The 15,400-nt window shown below is 44.7% G+C and overlaps 1 protein-coding gene across 1 annotated transcript in view; it reads left to right on the top strand.

The window, feature by feature from the left end:
• The window catches only part of FYN (FYN proto-oncogene, Src family tyrosine kinase), an 81,233-nt gene extending 73,350 nt beyond the window's left edge, over positions 1-7,883 (top strand). The window contains exon 13 of the mRNA XM_010561670.1: positions 4,965-7,883. Coding sequence (XP_010559972.1) covers positions 4,965-5,173 — 209 coding nt within the window. The 3' untranslated portion in view covers positions 5,174-7,883. The remainder of the gene's footprint in view (positions 1-4,964) is intronic.
• The last annotated feature ends 7,517 nt before the right edge of the window (positions 7,884-15,400 follow it).

The raw sequence follows: 15,400 nt of genomic DNA, 5'->3' as shown, positions 1-15,400 counted from the left end.
AGATAAACTCGGGTGGGTTTCTTTATAAGCAGGAAAGCTCCACTCACAAATGCTGTAGCTCAAAGTTACACCTCTTATACCAAGCAAATAAAAACTTATTTTAAAAAACAAAACAAAAACTAACAACAAAAAAAAACCCAACAGATACTGATAGCCTAGCTTTGTGGGTGTTTTGAGGATGAGGAGTTGTTGGGGGTTTTCAGGCCTTAATTTCTCAATGAAGTGGCATGACTTCCAGATTTTTAAAACTTATTACTACTTTTGCACAGAAATAACTAAGTTCATATTGCACTCAGTAAGAACAGCATTATGCTTCAAATGTTGTCTTCCTTTAGGAGCAGTTTTCCTGTTCCCATCAGTGCACTATCGTGCCTGCGTATGGAATAATCTCCCTGCCTAAGTCCCATACCCCATCCCTGTGCCCTCACCTCTGGCTTTTCTTTGGGGCTGTCCATGGACATTAGAAATTCTGCTTCTAGATCAAACTGAACAAAACCCCCAAATCAACCTGTCTCCTTTGTACCTCTCTCTTCTGAGAGCATGCTCTGAGTGCCAACATGATCCAGCCCCTCTGGAGGACTACACAGTTTTACCTTCTCAACTGTACTAGAGAAGGGCCAACATGTCCACATCTGAGGAATCTTTGAACATGAGCAGAAGCACAGATCTGGATTCTTAGAGAATCTGAAATAGAGCATTTCTGGGGATGGACAGCAGTTGAGCTGTTGTTTTAAGAGTCCTACTTTAAGCTTTTGTGTCTGTATTAGTTTGATCTTTGGTCTGAAAGCATGCAGTAGGTCTTGAAGGAGAGTAATTCTCAGTCCAACAGAAGAAAACAAGAATAAAGTGGCTTAAAACCATCACTGTCCTCACTGGACTTCACATTGCCCGAAGTAATCTGTATAGCATATTAGCTTTGGATGTGAGGATGCTGCCTAGTTACAGTAATGTTTCCTGTCTTCTGGAAGAGCAGCATTGCCCAGATCTGTGCTGTTTGTACATCCGCTGTGCTCCATCTAAACAAGCTCCTCAGAGCACTCCAAAGCATTTTCCAGTGTTTTCTTTAGCCACAACTGGAAACTTTACATCCTCTTTTATGTCACAGTAACTCTTACTACTGCAGCTTTTCTAGGAAAAGTCAAGCAGAATGGCGTTTCTGCTCCCAGTCCATGTGGGCAGTAGATTTTTTTTATTGTACTGAGCATTAAAGTGGCCATATCCTGTGGCAACCTAAGATTATTGGAAGTTTCACTAATAAAGCTGGATGGTGGGAGGTTATTTCATTTTCAGTCTTCTCAGGGAATAAAAAGCTAATGGAAAAGCCATCTTTTGGAAATTGGATGTTTCCTTCTTGGTCCAAATGGTAATTCTAGAAACATCATGAGCACAAACTGATTTTTCAAGGAGGTGAAATAGTCTACAGAAGAATATTGCTGAGTATTTTATTCCACAGATTTAAGGATTTTAGGATAAACTTTTAAGGGGTCTAGAAGCATACTGCAGACAGAATTTCATTTATTATTTACTAAAAGAGTTGAAACTCTCGGGTATTCATTAGGAGAGAGGAGATGTACAGACTGCTCAAATATTCTCTCTGTGGTGTTAGAAGTGCAGATACAACAGTCTTCTGCTATCAAAAGAGAAACACTAAAGCTTGTAGGATAAGATAAGCGAACCTAGATAATAGGTTTGTAAACATAAATAGGCCTTTTAAGAGGTAAAAAGTATATCTGAAACACTGCTATTTTTATGTCTGACTAATAATCCAATTGATTTTGAAAAAAATGTATTTGAAACTCCCTTTTTAAATCAGCAGCACACGTCAAAACTGACAGAATATCTTTGGCAAATCCTAGGTGCTTCAGCCCTTGCTGGATGTATGAATTCCAGTAAGGAACATGAGGATTACTTGGTTTAGTTTCATACCTGGTTTTTACTGGGAGGGAGGGGAAAGGAGAAAGGAAAAGAAGGGCATTTTCCTGGATTATACCATGATGAGAAAACCTGGCTTGACTGACTTTCCAGGGACAAAAAATGACTATGATTTCAGTCAGCAGTGTCTCTTTTATGTTCCTTTTTCTGTCTTTTTTTTTTAAAAAAGGGGAAGTGAAGAGCTGTTTATGTTTTTCCTCCCCCCTCTCTCTCCTCAGGGTTTTTCTTCCAGCATACAGTTCGTTATCAAGTTTCAGAGTGTGCTTTGCAGCACTGAGTAATGCACTGGATAAAAATACCAAACATTTGATATCTTAGAATAACAAATCAGTTGGGAAGGAGCTTTTCTGCTGCTGTTGCTTCCACCCGTGTTGTACTTAAAGGGGTACTGCCAAAAAAAAAACAAAGAATGGGGGGGGGGGGGGGGTGTTTAGATATATACAATAGAGGAGTTGCTGGTAACACTTATTTTCATAGCCTTTAATATGTAAGGGGAGCAAAGCATGGCAGAAGTTCTTACCCCAAAACGTGAGGTAATTCAGCTGATTCAAAGACAAGGATATAAAAAAAGGGTGCAGATTTTGTTCAAAACACAGATTAAAAAAACTAATATTAAGAACACAACGTGAGCAAAATGCCCGTTTTTTTCTTGTAGCATCTTGAAAATAACAAGGCCAGAATGTTTGGGTTGATGCTGCCTTTGGGCTGGTGATGACTAACAGACCACTAGTGTTGTTTTATAATGTAATAAAAAAGTAAAATATGTTTGAAAATGTTGTTGTTGGGTAATGAGGAACACCCAAACGTTTGTTCAGTTGTGAGCCTGTGTGAACTAACATCATCAGTCTGGAGTCAGTAATACAGGAGAACCTTAACTCTATGCAGAATCTGATGTCTGCAGAGGACCATTATTACTTTATATTTTCATCATTCTGTGGAGCCCTAACCACAAGCCACTTTAGGTGCCATACAAGGTGTTTGCTCCTACTCATAAACATCTAACACCAAAAATACAGTGGATGAATGCAGGTGATAAATCAAACACAAGAAACCAGTGCTAAAGTGTTGGTCTGCAGGTTAGGAAATACTGTAAATCAGTAATCTAACCTCTCTTTTTGCTATTACCACTGCTAAAGGGAACAGTAAGGAGAGGTTTGTAGGAGAATGAGGCAGTTTTTCTGGGGAGGTTCCTCCATGCGCATCAGGCAGCATAAGGTACAGCACATCAGTGCTTGTTTGGAAATCGAAGGTGCTGCAGTAAGCTAACCAGAACTGTGAATCGACCAGGACATGGCCAAATGAGAGCCTAAATGCTAGTGGGGCAGCCTGTGAGAGGCTTTGAAAGTGAAGACAAGCAGCTGGTATTTTACATAGTAAGCAAGAAGGAGCAAGTGGCAAGACCGTGCAAGGGGTGGTTACAGTAACAGGCTAGGAAAATGATCCTTACAGAGACACTGCAAATGGCTATCAGCAGGAGGAAATTACCCTGCCGAGATAAGAGGAAAAGGTGTTTTGTAATCCTAACATGAGATGAGAATCTACATGTGGATGGTCAGGAAAGGCTGTATTTTGCAGATCCTTCTTTCAAAACATCTTTAAGAATTAAACACAGGACATGAGGATACGGAGTAAAGACCAAATACAAGGATACACCTAAGTTACCAGCCTAAATGCTGTGCAGTGTAAGGATATTATTCCCACTAGTCAAGGTATAGAGTAGACAAATGAATCTGTATTGAAGAAGGTGGTTGAATTATTTCTCACAAATAAGTTTACCAAAAATATGAGGTAGAGACCCATAAGGGTCCTGAAGGTGGGACAAGAGAATTCTTCAAGAGGATGCCCTGAAGGAACAGAGTGGAGGAGACCCAGGGAAGGATGGTGTCATGGAAGCCAGCAGGAGGAGAAGCTAACGGAAGGAGCACCATCAGGGGCTTATTTCTAGATTTGCTCATGGAGGAACATAATTGTCCCTACTAGTTCTCCTGCAGAGCTGCTTGGCAGGACCCACCAAGTCAGAGGAGTGAAGCCTGCAGGTAGTTTTCAGCAGAGGACTGGGACACAGCTTGCCAAGTGGCAAGCCACAAAGCTTGCAGTCAGTGTGCACACTTTCTCTGAAATATTTCTGCATGCCTGTGGTGCCAGTCTTACCTTTGGTACTGTTAAAAAGCCAAAGGAATTACTGGAAGAGATATTTAAACTAAAGTTGAAGTTGACTGCAGTTAATGTATGGTGAAAAGCACTTCAGCAGAGGAATCAAAGACTGAAGGAGTTGCATAGAAAAAACAAGGTAGCGAAGGGCCTGGCTTGCCTCTTAGAGACAAGCACGATGGTAGTATAACTTTTCGCCTTTTTTGAGAGAGAGCTATGGTTCTGCAGTGGAACTGTTTTGCTTGGCATTTGGCTTGTCTTCTGAGCGACTTGGTTCTGTTCTGGGTTGGGATGGAATAGTGGGATATGGTAGAAACAATACTAACCAGCGCTAACCAGCACAGATCGGAGGAGTACAGATCAGCAGCAGCAGTAAGCTTCTGAACCGACATTGAAGGTAATGCTGCTGGACTTCCCCGGTAGCCCAAAGTAGCAGTTTGTCTTGAATTCTCTGCAGCATGACCTCACAGAGCACTTCAAGAAAGGACCATGCTCAGTGTGAGCGTTTCAACAATTAATCTTAATTTCTAGAATTTTGAATAGTATTTGTTGTAATGCATTTACCCTCCTTAACCACTAAACATAATATATTTCACAGCTACTGTTGTTGGAGAGGGAAAGCGCCAAATCCTGCCCATTGTAAGCCAAGAGGGTAACCATGGGAGCAGTGTTTTACTCATCACTGGATCCTAAACCCCTCTACTGAGAAAGAAAATAAGCCAGGTTACCTTGCCATAGATGAAGAGCTGAAACAGGACATTGGGGTGGTTTTGTTTTGCTTGTCTGAACCTGATCAAGAACACCATATGTATTGTAGATATAGTTATACTCGGGTTAATTTTCCTGTAATTTAACAGTGTGGATTTTTCTGCCCTTTACAGGCATGAATAACCGTGAAGTCTTGGAGCAAGTAGAACGTGGTTATCGGATGCCATGTCCTCAGGACTGTCCCATCTCCTTGCACGAGCTTATGATCCACTGCTGGAAAAAAGACCCAGAGGAGCGTCCAACTTTCGAATATTTGCAGGGTTTCCTTGAAGACTACTTCACTGCAACAGAACCCCAGTACCAGCCTGGTGACAACCTGTAAATCCCTGGTCTCCAGACACTGTCATGAATTACCAGGTGTTTCTCAGCCCTGCCCCACCTGCCCTTCAGCTTACAACTCCGTGATCGGCTTCTCCAGAGTGCAGCATCTCCCAGCACCGCCGTGCACAGGAGGGGCTGAAGCTGGGAACTTCCGCAGCCCTTGCCTATGACCACTTGTCCTAATAATCTGAATGTCCTGGATGAAAAGGAGAAAAACACTTGTTTTTTCTTAATCAAAGACTCCAAAACTGCATTGTATTGATGTTATGTAAACTGCAAAACCTCTGTTCATTGTAAATAGTAACTCAGTGCCAATAACTGATCCTAGTGCTTTCCTTTTTTTAAAACGCAAAACCTATGTGATTTTAACTAGTCTTCTCCTGATTCAACTAAAAGTATTATTTTCCAGAAGTGGCCTCTTTGTCTAAAACATTTTTTTTCATGTTTTAACAAAAAAATAAAAAAATCAGGACAGGTGTTTGGTTTTTTGCTTTTTTATATATAAAATATATATAATATATATACATACCTGTACATACAGTATATGGGTGCTATTGCAGAGGAAACTCATTTGGAATTGAATGAATCCTACTGCAGCAGTACCCAGAAAGCGATAATTTTACTGCAGACATGAAAACACTGGTAGGATTCTGAAAACCAGTGATCTAATTTTTGGCTTTTGCCAAGCATGATTTTTTTAAATTGGATTGCACTTTTTGTTTATGATTATGTACCTGTAGATGGTTGTAACTTTGCTCTTTCAGGAATCATGTGCTGTATTTACAGTAATGTTTCCAATGTTTGACAAGTGTGTGATGATTTGTTCTTGAAACTAAAATGAACATATTTAAAGCAAGAAAACTACACCATCACCGTTTGAACTGGAAAATTGAAACTGCAAGGACTTCTTGTATCAAAACATGTATACTGAAATGTTTCAAAAAGATTTATTAAACAGTGTAACCACATTCAGATGGTCTTAAAATCATAGCATTTTAGCCATGTCCACCTGCTAAACTGTTGGTCATGCAACTAGGATTTTTCTGTTTTATGTGTAACATTTTTCCATTGTAAAATAAGTGTGTTAAATGTCCTGTACTGCTAATGAAATTACTTTCTCTATGTCTGCAAGTTCTCCAGTGGAATTACTATGCACTTCTTTACATTTCATGGGGGATGCACAGAACAAAGTATTACCTTTTCAGTTGTCTGTACCAGCCTTGAATTACTTACGTTTAACCAAAAAAAAAAAAATTCCTTTCTATTTCTATTGAGTTTTTAATACTGAGTTGCAAATTTTGAAGTCTTAATTACATTTTGTTATGGTTTATTTGCAAGTTTACATTTTAAAACTGTTTAACTTTCTTAATTTAGTAATTAAAAAAAAGAGCATTTTACATTTGGATAGTTGTTCTTTTGTTTAAACTGTGGAGATAATGGTGAAGATGAGATAAAAACTTATCAAGAAGGGGTGTCATGCCATTTGGGGCATCATATTTCATAGGATTATGCAGATCAGTTACCTATAGGACATCATTTTGCAAATTATGAAGTCAATATGTTTTTAAACAGCTGGAGTTCAACTGTAAGGAAGATGGTTGAATGCATAGCTAGTCTCTCATTGCTCTGTTCTACAAGTGTTTTATTCTTTAGTAGTTCTGTTGCATTTAACGTGAATACTTTTACATTTACAAGTGTTGTAGGAAAAGATTTTCTATGCCTTGTATTGCTGTTATTGCTTTAAAATATTGCAGCCAAGTAAGACTTCCTGACAGTTGAAACTTTTTTTTAATTATTTAATACTTAGATTGTGAATTCATATTCCGAATATTCACACATTTTCTAAAGAGAACCTTTTTCCATTCCTGAAAACTAATCCAATAATGAATTGAGATTCAGAGAACAAATTGTCATCATTTTAATATTTTCTATACAAAACATTGACTGAAAATCCTCTTGCAAAGGAGACTTCCACACTTAGCCTTTCTCGAAGTGTGAATTTATATGGCAATGTTGCTTGTTACCAGATTTCCATGATAAATTGGTTAACGTTTTACATGTAGAGTCTATAAGTAATGTTATGTACATGATATATTCTATGTTGCTGTACCTGTAGCTGTGGAGTACTGAAGAGGCCATAATTCTTGTTGGACTTTTAGCTTCCTCTTAGTACTTACAAAGCAAGTGGTGGTCCTCTTTTTTCCCACAGCTACCCCCCTGCCTTAAAACGTCATCCACTGAACTGAGGACTCTGTAGTAACTCAGCGGGCTGGCGAAGCCAAAACGTCACGTACTCAGCCCAGTGCTCGGTGGCAAAGCATGGCCATTCTGCCAAATTCCTTAGCAGCCTTTGCTATGCCACAAACTTTTAAGCGCAGTTTCCATCTGTAATGCGGGATGAGCCTAAAACATTAGTTTTGCCTATGTTTCTCGTTGGAAGTAAGACTCAGATGGGGCATTGTTGGGGTTTTATGGCCTTTATTTCTGATTCTTGGGTTTGCTGTTTCTTGTATCGCATTCGGTCTACGAGTACCATGTTGGTCTCTGCTGCATCTCTGCCTGCAGCTGGCTTGTGTGCAGACTGGTGCCACTGTTGAGTGGCAAATCCAGACCATTTCTCATCGGTAGCTCTTCTGCTTCTTTTTCTTAATGTTGGGAGTTTTGTTGTTTGGGTTTTTTAATCTCTCAAATAAAAACATTAGCAAAAATTTAAACAAGGTTGTTAGCATTTTTGCTATAAATTAATAAAAAACTTTTCCTAAGCACTGTGTATACACCACAAATAGCGGTGTGGTGACTGTAAAAGTAGAATTATGAGATTAAGAATCTCCTGTTCCCTCCAATAATTTTTTTTAATGTAAGGCTAAATAAATCCTATCCAGATAAAAACTGTTGGCCAAATGCTCTCCCCACCAGCCCACCTGACTCCCAACCAATCCATGGTGTGGCGGAGAAGTTCCAAAAAAGGTGACCTACCAGCAGCTGAACGGACTCCGTGGGGTGAACCAGGCATCTCTAGGCCAAGCTTAATCCAATACCAGTCCCAGGAAAAATGACAGGTGGAAATGCAACACTGCTATGAAAGGGGCAGTGAGTACAATTAATGCCTGTTAACATATTTCTGTGGGAAGGAAATTACATGAGACTTGGTGGGTCTTTGAAAAGGTCCAAAGTTTGACAAAGGCACTAACATGATGTTATTTGGCTTCTGCAAACAGTGCTCGCCTTAGTTGTATGTGACACTCTGGGTTTGATTTAATTACCACTGTAGAAAAGCAAAGTAAATACAAAATAGAAAAGTGATTAACTGCTAAAATTACAAGAGTAATCACAAATGGAAAATCTGTCCCCAGTGCGAGTGTTTCTCCTGAAGCCTCTTGACTGGAAAGGACTACCTGCAGACCAAGAAGGCAGATTGCTAAATGTATTTGACCTTGCCACATAACTTCAAGGTGAGTGGGAAGCTGCTTAAATTTATTTTAATATGCACCATCCTTTTCTCAAATGCTGCAATAAAAAATGCAGTACACTAATGAATGCTACCACATTGTACCCAAGGGGTTTAAGGGCCTCACATGAGGCTGAGCCCAAGCATGCAAGAGCTATTAGGAGATATACAGTAGCTCCTCTTCTAATGTGTAGACAATATTCATTCATCAAAGAAGTCTTTTCCTGTCTAATGGGAAATTACCACCAGCAGTGCAGACAAAAGGATATTTATTTTCTCCAATCGTGTCAGTCTGAGGGTCTGTCTGTCTTTCAAGAATAATTGAAGTCTGTTTGTAGCTCAGAAATTTCATTGTGTTCTGCAATCTCAGTAAGCAGTGATTATAATTTCCTGTGACTCACATGCAGGGAAATTTTATCGCTGAAGGGGCTCCTGTCAATTGGGGCAGCATTCCCTGCCATCTTTACTAAAGAAGGGGACACTTCAATTTCAGGTTTTCCTGCACAGACCAAACCAGAACGCGTGTCCTTTCAGCAGGAAAGGGAAAGAGGCCCCTTGCCAGGATGCCACCAGTGCAGGGTGTTAGTCTCTCCCTCTCAGCGTTTCTAAATTTGTCAGGAGATCTTCTGACAGCTAAAACCAGGTTACTGAGGTTCATTTTGAATGTAAGAGGGGAAATGCTAGCTTCACTTAAGTCTGTAAGATATTTTCTGTCAACTTTTAATACAGCCAGTGCTTTTGTGTGTATGTGTATATATCTATATGTCAAAATGCAATTCGCACACAAAAACATCTATACCTACACAACCACCAACCCATCTCCTTGTATTCCTCCCCTGCAGGTGAATGCTTAACAAAAATGTAAGACCGGGACATGAGTAGATTAGAGGACAGGATGGTGTTAACAACAAAGAGCTTCTCTTTTTCTTTTTCTTTTTCTTTTTTTCCCCCCCCGGCTATGTGATCAGTTATAATCCTTATTCCCAGGCCAGCGGTGGGGTGGTAGCAGCAAGCACTGCTGCTGCAGCCTGGTGATCCTGTGGGTCTCTGGCTACCGCAAAGAGCAACCTGCACCTGATTTCAAAGTCAGGGAGAGAAAACGTTTCTCCCAAGGGTATGGCTGCAGTTTGGGGCCTGTGGTGAGTATGCAGGAGGGCCAAAAAGGGAGAAAAGTGCCCTCCCAGGAAAAACAGGTCATTAGCTGGTAGGCTGTGCATCATGTCGTGTAGAGGGAGAGCCAAAGGTTGCAGCACCAGCTGTGCTCGCAGCACCCGTGTTTCGCTGTGCCCAGGGATTTAGGTGATCAGATTAGAGCAGGCTGGTGAGCATGAACTGCAGCTTCTGTTACCAAGTATAAATATCTTCTCTGTTACAGAGTTGGGGTAAATAGTATATGTTCAAGATGGGGAAAAAAAATCGCAGGACTGGCGTGCCTGTGACTGGAGGGGCAAGTGTTGCATTTGCCTGACCAGGCCAGATGGAAGTTTGATTGTTCTGCTCATTGTTGGGAATAACTCGGCATTAAGCTCTGTGAATAGCAAAAAGGGCAAAGAGCAAAGAAATGAGATTATCCTCCTTCTTCTACAGCCGGGCTAGAGCTTGCCGAGGGCCCCGGTTTGCTTTTTTGTGCATCAGCATTTGTTGTCGAGCCCCCGCACCCCGAGTCTTGTGAAGTTTGCTCAGCTACTTATTGTTGCAGCTTCACACAAAATCCCTGAGCCCTGTAATGGATGGATTTTCATCTGGAAAAAAGACAAAAGACAAAAGGATGCAGGGAAGCTTTCTGACTGTGGTGTAGCCTTACTCGCTGACCCTGGGGCTCAACCTCATGCCGGAGGCCTGCCCAAAAGCCCTGGCATCCCCTACTCTTTATTCACTGCTCCAGTTCAGGCTCCGGGCTGCCTTCCAGCCCCACTACGCTGCTGGTCTTCCCCAGCTAGAAGATGCTACTGGTACAGGAAGGGTCCCTGGTGTTGGGGAAGGGGTGTGGTGGTCCCAGCGCATCCCTCCTGGCACTGCCGCTGGCCCGGGCTCCTGGAGGAGAGTGACGATGCAGAAGGGGCCTGCAGCTTCCCTGGATGCCTCTCTGGCTCCCGGAGCCGCCGCACTCCTGGCTGTCGGCAGCAGGTCGGGAATGACCGTGTGGCTGCAGCTGGGTCTTGGGGTGACTTGGCGGGGGGCTATGTTGATGCAGCCCACGGTCCCAGTGACAACGGAGAAGCAGATGCTAACTCCTGCTCTCCTAAAAAAAGCAGAGGCAAAGAGCCAAATCAGGAACCGCTTTGCATCTTGAAGACAGAGGACTAGGTACATTTGATCATACGAGAGCTCAAGTGCTCCCTCAAATTCCCATGCCTCCCAAAAGCAGCGCAGCCGCCAGCTGAGCTTTGTATATGACCTCATATACATCAGGCATATAAAACACATACCGCATACTGAACATTTGCATATGTTACACGTCTTTTGTTCCACTTGGGTGGCCTTCTCCTCCCCTTCCCCCTACCTCTCGTCCCATTACTCGCCCACACAGCTCCCCTCACGTTATTCTAGACATGTCATTTCTGAAGGACTACACATCCCAGTCCTGGGGAGAGTGGGGGCTCTGTTAATTGTCAAATGTTGAGTGGGTAATGATCAATGGATGACTAATTGGAAGCAAGAGGGAATAAAACAGGTATTACTTAGCTTCTCCTCTTAATTAAGAGGATGCATAATGCTGTGGGGAAAACCTTAACAAATGGCAGGAGGGTTTTTGTCATTATGCAAGGTTTAATTAGAAGCATTGCACAAGCTAACATCCAGGTACTGTTTTCTTTCCTTTCAGGTGTCTCTCCAGGATGTGACTGAAAAATGCCAAGGCAGGAGCCTTAAAAAAAAATAAGTGGAAAATATTTTTGTAGGCATGTGCCTAGCAATCTAAACAGCAAGACATGGAAGAAAGCCCCAGTTTCCCTGGCAGTGCAAAAGCAGCGAGGGGCGAGCCGAATGCAGAGAACTGGAGCGAGAGGGTCATGTGCGTTACGCTGAGGAAGATGGGATTAAATGTTCATCACGATGTCTCCAGGTTAATTCACAGCACCAATGTTAAAACTGGAGCAACGTGACAGTGCTTTATTTGAACAGTTAATCATTTGGAAGCAAAAGCATTTATGATTTAGTTCTCTGAATATATAGATGCTGTAGGAAATACAAGAAGCAGCACTCAATATTTACATTATCTTCCTAATCAAAAAAGAAATATTACAACTCCTGAAGGACTACGAACTACTTGTTATAAAAAAGCTCCATGTTAGTTGCCTTGCCAATGAAAACACTCATCCTGCACTTGAATATTAATCTGTACTTTCTAAGACGGGCCCAATATGACACATCACATTCTGCTTGTAAATAAAGTACAGATGAGATACTAACTTTAAAGAGTTCAGAGTTTGATCCGGCTTTCAGTGAAGTCAGTAGGAAGACTTCAGAAATATAAAACGGCCTTCAGAAAGCAATTAGGATGGCCTCAGTTTCGGGGACAGGGGAGACTCTTGAAATGGTGAAATAAACTTCGATATCTGTTCTCTAAGTTTTCTAATCCAAAACCAAGTTAATTGATAGCAGTTTCTACAACTTTGTGGGACTGCACTTAGGTTTGGGCTGGACCTCATCTTTGCTTTGAAACCCACCCAGCAGACAGGGCTGTTAACGTGGTTAGCAGAGAGTGTCTTTGAAGCTTTATTTTTTTTCTTTTCTTTTCTCTTTCTCAGGCTGCTAAGAAAGTATGTAAAGCTCAAGTGAGAGGAACTGCCCCAAGTACCTGCTGGTTTCTGAGGTTTGGCAAGTTAAAGAGGGGACAGAGACTGGTCCTTGGCCATGGCTGCAGACACCATTAGGTCCGTAGGTGTGATTTCTGGACCTGGAAGTGCTCACACGAGTGTCATATGTCACAGCATGTTCCCTGGGCATCGCATCCTTCAGAGCCAGGCTGCTCTGCGCTCCTTTCTTTGGCCCACAGATACCACTTCAAGTAAAGATAGGTATGAGTGGTCAGGATAGAAATAACCCCAGCAGCTGAATGCTGAGTGAGCTAGCATTAATTCCCAGGGGCATTTCTAGGTGGCCAAGTAAAATATATATGGAGCTACTGGAGAGAGTCCAGTGAAGGACCACAAAGATGATGACAGGACTAGAGAATCTGACATATGAGGGAAGGCTGAGAGAGCTGGGACTGTTCAGCCTGGAGAAGAGAAGGCTCAGGGGTATCTCATCAATGCATGCAAATACCTGAAGGGAGGATGCAAAGAGGATGGAGCCGGGCTCTTCTCAGTGACAGGACCAGAGGCAATGGGCACAAAGTGAAACACAGGAGGATCTTTCTGAACACCAGGAAACATGTTTTTGCTGTGAGGGTGACTAGGCACTGGCACAGGTTGCCCAGAGAGCTTGTGGAGTCTCCATCCTTGGAGATATTCAAAAGCTGTCTGGACGTGGTCCTGGGCAACTGTCTCTAGGTGGCCCTGCTTGAGCAGGGGGGTTGGACCAGATGACCTCCAGAGCTCCTTTCCAGCCTCAACCGTTCTGTGATCGTGTGTGTGTGATTCTGTGTGAAAGCGAACAGCCTGAGGCTCTTCGCGACTTCTCTGTCCAGCCGCATCCCATATGCTCCAACTGCCTGCCGGCCCCAGGGCACCTCACCAGACAGGGACCCTGGCCAAGCTCTGCTGGGACAGGCTGGTGAGGGTCACGGCCACAGCCACCCTCCTCTGGCCGGCTGGCAGCTGACTACAGGTGGCCACTGTGGTTTGCTGTGCGTTGCGGCCCGGCGGCCAAGGTCCGACCAGCGGAGAATGGAAGAATGCCGTCCATAACTGTCGTCAGCAAGGGAGGCCGCTCCACTGAGGGAAGGGAGAGGCGTTCGGTGGCTGCACAGCAGACGCCTTTAGAAACAAACCCCGCAAGTAGGGGTACTGATGCAACGTCCCTGTGAGACACTCTGCCCGCCCAAGTCCCCGTGCCCAGCCATGGCTGCCCGCTCTCCCTGGGGAGCTGGTTGATGCTCTACAAACACTGTGCAAGTCCTTCACGTAAGCGCCGGGGAGGTCAGGCGCTCCTCAGAGCAGCTCTCCCACCCCGCTCCCGTCCTGCCCATGGTCACCCAGGCCCCAATTTTGGCTCCTGCGTGGCCTCGGGCCCCTCGCTACCCTTCCCCATTTGGCACGGCTCAGGGCTCAGGCAGCCCTGCCGAAAATGGCGGCTCTCGGGGTGTTCATGGCACAAAATGGCTGTGCAGCAGAGCTGCCGCGCTCCAGTCCGAACCGGAGGGATTAAGCCTTGAGCTGACTCAAACAGCCGCGGTTGTAACGCAGCCACAAGCGTCGGTCGGCCATCGTGTCTGGGTCTGGCCGGGACCCACCGACAGAGCAGGCGTTGCCTGGGCGGTCTGGGGGCAGCGAAGGACAGCTCTGGGATGCCCCAAAAGGGAGGTTGACGTCCTGCTGGCCGGGCCAGGCTGACGTGGGGTTTCTCCAGGAGGAAGGCAAGCTCAGGCTGCGAGGCGACACCGCACTGCCACAGATAAAATCGGATTTAGCGCTCGGCTGGGGGCACGCGCAGCTCCCAGCTGATTCAATTTTCCCTCCAGAAACGCGGGCAGTCATTCCCTGACAAGAGGAAATCAGTGCCTGGGTCACGGCTTCAACTCGTGACCGTAAAGAGGGGCTGGCGGAGCGGCGGGCACCCGGAGAGGGCCTGTCCTCGGGGGGGAGGAATGCCGGGCAGGCGGCTCCCTCCTCCGCCCCCAGTCCCGCAGGAAGGAGAAGCGGTGGCACTGCCCGAGCGAGGAGCTCGGGGTGGTTTAGACGTCCCTGAGCACGCAGGCTGGCCGACCAGGCATTAAGGCAGCGTGTGGTGGCAGCCCACGGACGCCTAGAGGATGAAGAGCTGCGCACGACTTGCAGCCAAGCCAGACTCCTCCTAGGGTTAAAGTAAGAAAATGTAGGCTAAAGATCAGGAAGAGCTTCTTGGCAGGGAAACGCGCTGAGGTGGGGGGGGACGGAAAGCGGTTGTAGGCTGGGGTGCGCAGCTGCGTCCAGCAGGCACGCCGGGGACCACCGCTGTGGAGCCTGGCACCGCGCCGACGAAGCGGCCAGCGTGGCTTACCGGGGCTCTTCGAACCCCACTGCGCTGTGCCATCAGCGCCGGCGTTACTGGGCTTTCAGGAGCTGTGCGAATACGTAGGGGTTTCAGCTTGTAGGAAAAGTGAGTTTCTGCTCCTTGGGGGTGTAGAGAGAAACTTGGAAGTGTCTAGAAGTCTAACCTAAAAGAAAAAAGCAGACGAGAAATCCTATTTTTGTTCTTTATATAGTTCTTACACCCATCATGTGATTGTCTTCAGTAGTCTGAATCACAGTTGGTTTAACGTTTGTCATTGACAGTAAGCGACTGAGGACTAAAAAGCAAAAGATGACTTTCCCGGCGAGGCACACTGTTTAGGAATCACACCGGGTTTCCCCTACAGTTATTTATCTGCAGGGCTCACGCAGAGACAGCCTGGCTTCCTACGAGAGAGGGGGTGAGCCACACGCAGGGATTTCGAGAGAGTTTTAAGCTTCAAAGTGTCACTCCCCCATGGAAGCTCTCCCACCGCCACCGCCGCCGCGTTGTGCCGTGCCGTGCCGTGCCATGCCTGCCTCTTCCACTTCCTGCTGCAGAGCCAGTTCTGCCGCTTACCTGGGAGAGGCAGGGAGAGTGTCGTAAAAGGAGGAGGAAAAAAAAAAAAACCACCCGGCTGGTCGAGGA

This window comes from Haliaeetus leucocephalus, unplaced genomic scaffold (assembly GCF_000737465.1).
Source record: "Haliaeetus leucocephalus isolate CR32 unplaced genomic scaffold, Haliaeetus_leucocephalus-4.0 Scaffold149, whole genome shotgun sequence".
Taxonomy (NCBI): Eukaryota; Metazoa; Chordata; class Aves; order Accipitriformes; family Accipitridae; genus Haliaeetus; species Haliaeetus leucocephalus.
The sequence above is the reverse complement of the archived record's forward strand: the minus strand, read 5'-3'. Positions and strand labels throughout refer to the sequence as shown.